At 38.5% G+C, this 7875-nt stretch overlaps 1 protein-coding gene across 1 annotated transcript in view; it reads right to left on the bottom strand.

Annotated features, from left to right (window-relative positions):
• LOC114609023 (lipopolysaccharide-responsive and beige-like anchor protein) overlaps positions 1–7875 on the bottom strand; it is a gene marked incomplete at its 5' end in the record, with an annotated part of 68275 nt that overhangs the window by 42939 nt on the left and 17461 nt on the right. Inside the window, 2 exons of the mRNA XM_028753227.1 lie at positions 895–1087; positions 5361–5450. Coding sequence (XP_028609060.1) covers positions 895–1087; positions 5361–5450 — 283 coding nt within the window. The remainder of the gene's footprint in view (positions 1–894; positions 1088–5360; positions 5451–7875) is intronic.

The raw sequence follows: 7875 nt of genomic DNA, 5'->3' as shown, positions 1-7875 counted from the left end.
ACACACACACACACACACACACACACACACACACACACACACACACAAATACATTTTAAAGGTGTTTAAAAAATTATAGTGGAAAAACAATTCAGATACTAATATCCCTACTCCAAAAGAAGCAATAATGAATTCACTGAGGTGAAGTCAGAACAATTGAATCCAACTATCACTGACCAGCCACAGTGATGGGGAATGAAGAAACTTCCTAGGCTCAGTGTCTTTACTGGTGAATTCATGAGAGGGATACTGCAGATGAATGCTGATACCTCTTCCAACTTGGATGGAGATGCTAGTGGTTATATGATTCATAAACTCTAATGCCAACTTGGATGGTTTTAGAGTCTAATGGTTATTTCAATTAAATATGGCTATTTAGTACTTATTGGAAGAAGACAGTACTAAACAGGTATGCAGTATTTGTACTGTATTCTATATATGCTCCACAATAAATTCTACCATGCCATGCATAAAAGGGTAAGGTTGGGGTTGGAGATTAACTAGTAGAACAGCATTTGCTGTATCAGACCTTAAGTTCAATCATCAGAGCTGCAAAAGAGCAAGAAAAAAAGGAGAATTTCTGGTAGATACTAGATTAAACAAAGTTTTTCATCAGATGTAATACAAACGAATGATTTGGGAAGGGGAGTACCTGATAATTATATGCCATTTACAGACATACAGACTGTGTGTTAACACAGTACCATTATACTAAAATATTATGTTAAAAACAGTATTTATTGCCAAGGACTAAATGCAAGCTACCAGATGCTAAAAGTGGCTTATGTGTTAACATTTACATTGGATGCCTCAGGTGGGATGTCTTTAAGCCTTTAAACTATTCGCCATGTTGACCAAAACTAATGTTTAAAAGTCCAGGTGTTTCTTACTCACCAGGAAGGCTGTGCCACTTGTTCACAGCAAAGAGCCTGTTAGCAGTGACAGTGATGACAGCAGGCATTGCCAGGCCTGGCTGGGTGTTGGCCGCAACGTGGGTGACTGGAGAGTTTGAAGGGAACTTTAGGACCATGATGACATCTTGCTGGGCCTGGTCTGTGAACATCAATGGACTCTGCAGGAGGAGATACTGTTGAGTGGACAGACAAGACCCCAGTAAACAAGAAGACACAGGAAGACAGAGAGGATATGGGAGAAGAAGAGGAAGATCATGTTAAAACAGGCTGCAAGTCAACTCGTGCTGTTCAGATAGTTTTGCACAGCTGTGCTCATGATTGGCTGGCTTTGCCCATGGCACATGACATTAGCCACAGTCTATCCCTCTCCCCCACAGCACTCGGGATTGAACCTTGAGCCTCCAGCATTGCTAAGTAAGTGCTCTACTACTGACCTACATTCCCAACTCATGTGGAAATTTTTGGTGAGTGAAGTGGGATGCATTAACCAAAACGCTTTAAAAGTCTACACATTTTATTGGCTCCCTTTCCTTGTCTACTGCCCTATAACTCTAAAAGATGGCGTGATTTAGATTTAAAGTATTTGGGGACGCATTAATCCATTCCAGTGGTGTCACCCATTGATCTTTTCATTGCAATACAAAAATAAAAATAGAAAGAATAACAATAGGCAAATGGCATAAGGCAAGCTTAAGGTAATTTCCAAAGATAATCAAAAGTAAGTCTTGAGTAGCATGTAGATTTTGACTGCTAAGATATGATTAAAACAAATATATTTTTAAAAATAAGGAAGCATACATTTATTATTATGGTAGAGAATTTATGCATGTAATATATAAACTTAATTATAAAGTTATTTCAAAGCAATGAAAATGTTGCTTGTAAAAACAATATTATTTATATAGTCCATCAAGCCGTAAACAGGGAGAAAAAGAAATACCTCAATGCCCCTTTTTTCTTTCAGTTACAAATAACAAAATAGCCCTTAAAGCTATATATATACATACATACATACATACGTATATGTATATATGGCAAAATACTCTTCTAATAGCCAGCAACAAAATAAATCTTGAAGATTACTAGGGATTTGGATCATTCCTACAACCCATATATCATAACCTAAGACATATAAAACACTACTCTAATTTATTGGCTTTATTTATCCTTTGTGGTCCTTAGCTATCACACAGTAATTGCACTGTGCGTTCTCAGCAATTCTCTCCTACCATGTCTATTTTCTAATAGCTGATTAGTATCATTCAAAATTGAAACACTTTGATGAAATGCTGCTGGCTGCCTTCCTACCATCATATTTCAAACCACCAGGTATATGTAAATGTTGAGGCACATATACTCAACACATTTATTCAGAACTGCTAATAAAAAATTAAATACATTTGCATTTTTATTATCAGTCCTTTTAAAAAAGTTATTAAGAGTACTTAGAAAAACATATTGCACTAAGATTTCCTATTTGCACTCTTTGCATAAAGGTGTAAATAAAGGCAACTAATAAGCTACCCAGACACCCTTCTGAGCAAGTGGCTAAAAGCCAATCAATATTATGAGTTAATCCTCCCTGGATGCTCATTCAATTAAAGGTGTCAGTAATGCCTCATCTGATGTGGCCTCAATTAAATCCAACTATCTGATGGTGTGAAAACACAGGGGGATACAGCAACAGCAGCAAAACCAGACAAATAGGCAGCCTTCGCGTGCCTGCTAATTACTACACCTGGTGTATATTATGGCTCCCGCACTTATCGCAGCACGAGGCGGCTTTAATTTCTTCTATATTCATATGTGTTTATGCTGGGGTGCAGTTGGTTGGGAACTCCTGAATGTTAGTAAAAACAATCAATAAAAAGTGGTCTCTTAATTCTAAAAACCCCTGGTATCAGTAATTCTTCATACATAGATCTTTCTGTGGCTTTTATAAAATTAGAATGAGAAGATGAGAAACAAAGAGCACTGACAGTTCCTATGAGCACGCTCTTTAAAACCCTAGGAAAGGAAAGGGACACCATCTCAGCATCCCAAGCCATATTTTCAACTATACAGTTTAAAAATAATATTAGCTAAAGTCAATTTATAAACTCAGAGAAAATCAGAATACAACATAATCATAAAGTCTCCCTGAAAGGAAGTTCCTACATTTTTCTGATATTAGCTGCCCATACTGAACATATTATTAGGCTTAAATTAAGTAGCTTTAAAAAGCCTTAACAAGCATGAAAAACACCAAAAGAAAACAACAACCTACCACCACCAACAAAGAAGTCAAAAACAAAAACCAACCCAATGTGTATGAAGAACATTGTATTTACATGGTGAAGCTTAGAGTCAACACTTGGCCATGTGGTAAAGACAAACCACTTTCCACGGCAAGAAACAGACACAACTCCTGTAATGTACCACTACCACCTTAGAACCAAATGTCCCTCCAGTTTCTCAGAAGTAACTCTGAGAAGGGAAGCATGCTCTGCCATGCTGGGCTGGGCTGTGCCAATGGCAACAGCTGCATATAAGCTGAGAACTGGTAAAACTCGGATGAGAGAAACAAACTCTTAATAATCCTGGAAGCTTCTGCCAGCCAATTTGAGAAAAACATAGGAAACAGCTAGCCAAATCCCATTTAGCCTCCCCAGATTAATGGTATGCCTGCTGAAAACTGTGGTTTCTTTTTAATGTGCCTTTCTTTGCTACCCACTTGTGTATCAGATTAAAAGAGGACTTGTACAGGTCTGAAAAGGAGTTCAGATATTCACTTCAGAGAATAAAGATAATAATGGCCTTCTACCCTGCAGGTCTGCCTCCAGGAGCTAATAATCTTTTGCCATGAGGAAGAAATGGTACCTGGGCCCAGAAGCCATGGCTGTGCAGTGACCCTGGATCAGTCAGTGGAACAGTGGAAGGGTTTCTAACAAGCATCTCCCAGAAGCCTGAGTCCCATCCACAAACTGTTGCCAAGACTACTTCATATGTCCACATGTGACTCATTCTTCCTATGCTTGCGTCATTATCTTTTACTGTTCACTCTTCATATTTTCTTCTGCCCACTAGTCACCCTTGATGTTCATTTAAATCTGATTTCACTGGTTTAATAACATTTAAAAATGTTGATACAATCTTTTTTTAAAGTTTGTAGTTTATTATGGCCAATTCACATTACTATAGAATAAAAGGGAAAATCCTGGAGGAAGAAAAAGAGTGTTAACAGGAAAGAAAGAAAGAAAGAAAGAAAGAAAGAAAGAAAGAAAGAAAGAAAGGAAGGAAGGAAGGAAGGAAGGAAGGAAGGAAGGAAGGAAGGAAGGAAGGAAGGAAGGAAGGAAGAAAGACACAGAAAAAAGGGAGGAGAGAGAAAATAATCAGAAGCCAGCCATCAGGGCATCATCTCTGTCTTGGGCCCTCGTGACTGCTCGTCTTTTTTTCCTACCATCTGTCAGAATGCTGTCATTCCTATGGTACAGCATGGAATTCAGATTTATTATAAGCTGTATGTAAGATTAATACATATGTTATAGTCTCTACTCTAAATCTAGAACAGTAATGAGCACATTGTTTTATGAGGGGCAATGAAAGAAAAAATACTATCAGTTTTTTAAAATATTTTCATCATATGAATCAGTCTGTTGTTTTGTCAAAAACCCACCCCCACAAAGAAGACTACTCAGAAACTAAAAGGCAGAGTAGTCCTGACTATAGGCTGGCCTTGACTTGTTTTGACCAGTGCAGTTTGCCATATATGATGTGTGAGCTAAAAGCAGGGGTCAAGAAGCCTCACCAGCCCTGTCTTTGGACACTCATCTACCATGGGGTGGCCCCCTGTATCTTAAGGGTGAAAGAGATGGAAGTCCACACAAAAGGAGGAGCCTCACCATCTCAGCCTCTCCCACTGCTAACTTAAGTGAACCCATATTGAAAGACTATAAGAGTGCTGGTCAACCCCCAGGATCATAAAAACCCAGGTTTGTGTATAGGTCATTTGTGCCAAATGACCATTCATTCCTTTCCTCTAGGTCTGATCCTTAGTGAACCTATATATCAGGATAATTCTACAATTCTGAAACTAGATAATACAGTGGGCTATTAAGAATAAACACAACAGAAACTAAACCAAGAAACTCACAGGATCAAATTAGAAAATAAGAAGCTTTAGTTTTATGTGTGGAGTCCTTTATTCTATGGTGAAGAGACATGACAACTGCGGTCCTTTGAACCTTTCAATAGAAGCCACAAGCTGATGAAATATGAGCACTGGAGCTAAGTTTACTTTCTTATGACTCTAGGGAGAATGTGACAGTGTTTGCTGGTTGTAAGCAAGCTGACCCTGTATAAGGAGAGTAGGTCTAGGCATGGTAGACAACCTCATGATGGTGAGATACTGGTATGGATAGCGAGAGTGAGCTGGAGAAGAGGCCAGAGGATATGGAAAGCACTCACCGCCTGCATGGCCGAACCCCGGGGAGGGTGGGGCTCTATGAGCAGTTGTGAAGGCGTCTGTCCAAAGCTTCGGATCTGAGCTTCCACAGCCTGAAAGGAGCACAGACAAATCTGAGGGTTAAGAGGGGCTAATTACAGGCAGGACAGTGACTGTCATCCAAAATATCACTTCATACTCGTTGCTAGTTTCATGTTGAAAATCAACCCATGTTTCTACAGGGGTCCTAGGCATCTAGCCAGTGCACACTGGGTAAGGTCATCCTGCAGTACTGTGAAAGTTTCTACAAAACTAATATCTTTCTCATCTAGCTCAGTGACATGAAGCAGAAAGAAGTCATTACAATAAGAAAGCATCTTTTTGATTCATTATTGTCTTCTTGCTTTTCATTTTTTTTTTTTGCTTGTATTATCTGGATAGATGAGAAGTTGCTCTTTTAGAGGTAGCTAGAAAACTGTGGCTGCTTTGATTCTAGTCTCCATTTTCATCTTAAGAAGTAGAAAGGAGAGTTAAAAAAAAACCAAACACAGTACAGCACCTATGAAAATGGCTTGACATTGCATTACGTTTGCCACAGGAAGATCATTATTGTTGACAGTCTCTTTGAACCTCAGGGGCTAAATACCAAAGTAAAAGCCATATGCTGGGTCCCAGCATGAGACAGTGCAGCCAGGACCAACTAAGTAGAACAGCATGTGTGTATGCCCTATTGGGAAGGGGCGTGCGTGCGTGCATGTGTGTGATGCAAAACATATACTATTATATTCTTACTGTCTACTTGGCACAAATGACCACTTCCCAGCCCTTTCAACATGGGAGACCCCCTCCCCAGAGCCATAGTTACAAGTGACTTTGTTTACTTAGTGATGTCTGTCTCTTCCTATGAAAAAAATAGTTCCTATGAAAGAAGCCCTATATATTTTCCCTGGATCTCTAACCTGAATAAATGAATAAATGCTCAAGAAATAAATATACAGGGTCCTTGTATACCAGCAAAACAGTCCATTCTTAATTCTAAGACTGAAAAATAGAGAAATCCCTCAAATCCATAAGAAAATATATGTTCACCTTATGAATACTACAACTGTAATCCCTAAGAAAGTTGGTCTTCAATTTTTGTATGCTCTATAGAACTTTCATGCTATAAATCATTTAACAGATAACGAACAAGGAAATATAATTATCCAATACTAACAATTTGAAACTTTAATTTGCTGAGGAGAGCTCTAATGGTCTTTACAAAGACCTGGGAGAAACAATGAAAGCAGTTATTTGTTGATGCACTCAGTGATCAGGAAGTGTAACATATCTCTATCTATCTATCTATCTATCTATCTATCTATCTATCTATCTATCTATCTATCTATTGTTTCATTAGGTTCATTTCTTCTTCCCTCCCATTCTACCTTCCCTCCAATAGGGTCTCACTAAGCAGTACAGGCTGGCCTTGAAGTCATGATCCCTCTGCTTTAGACTTCCAAGTGCTAGAATGATGGGTATGCACCACACACAGCTGATCGTCTGCTTAGGTCTTACTGTTTCTGCCTTATAAGAATATATTCCTGGCATATGAAGAAGAGTGAAAGTACTTGAAAAGTTGAATAATACTTTGAAACAATCTGTCTTATAACTGAAGAGATGCTTTAAAACCTGCAGAAGAGAAAACACTTGACAGCATCTCTATCAGAATAAGTGGGGAGGCAGAGCCAACTCAGACAATGTTAAATTCTGTACTCATAACATCCACAAACTTATGTGATCCAGCTTCCTAAGTTTCCTAACCTAAGTTTAAATGTTCTTACCTATAAACTCACAATAATAGGTTAAGTGATACATGTATAAAAGTCAGGGCAAAGTGCTTTGCATAAATTAGACCCTAAATATGGAGTCAACAAATAGTTCCTGGGGGCAACTAACAAATACTTATGTAGAATTTACTTTCTCTGGAAACTTTCCTAAGTCACTGATTTTGTTATAGCATTTATTTTAAAATTGTATTGTAACATTATTGTGTTCATGTTATAAGTAAGGAAACAGGTAGAGAACTTGAGTATCTTGCTTAAGGCAATTGAATAGTATAGCCATAATTTGTACCTAAGCAGCCATACTTTAAGAGTTCAACCTGGCAATCGTTTAGCCATCCTGTCATCATCTGTTAGGCATAATGTAAGGCATTAGGGATGAGACTGAAGATGAAAGGATAAGTAGAAACTTTGTGACCTATTTGTAGTACATCATCATCATTGTCTCAGTCGACAAAGTGTATTAGATTCAGTAATAGAACAGCATAATGAGGCAAGGGTTGGTTTGGGTCTAGTGTCAAACCTTTTGACATTGACGGGACCTGGCCAACTACAAAGTTCACACTAAAAACCACATAGTCAAGTGACAAAAGCAAAACAAAAAAACAAAACACAGGATTTCTTTTGGTCCTCCCCTACCCTTTGTGCGAGAGACAGAGAGAGAGAGAGAGAGAGAGAGAGAGAGAGAGAGAGAGAGAGAGAGAGAGAGAGAGAG

This window comes from Grammomys surdaster, unplaced genomic scaffold (assembly GCF_004785775.1).
Source record: "Grammomys surdaster isolate TR1022 unplaced genomic scaffold, NIH_TR_1.0 125946, whole genome shotgun sequence".
NCBI classification, from domain to species: domain Eukaryota; kingdom Metazoa; phylum Chordata; class Mammalia; order Rodentia; family Muridae; genus Grammomys; species Grammomys surdaster.
This window is presented reverse-complemented; position numbering and strand designations above follow the sequence as displayed.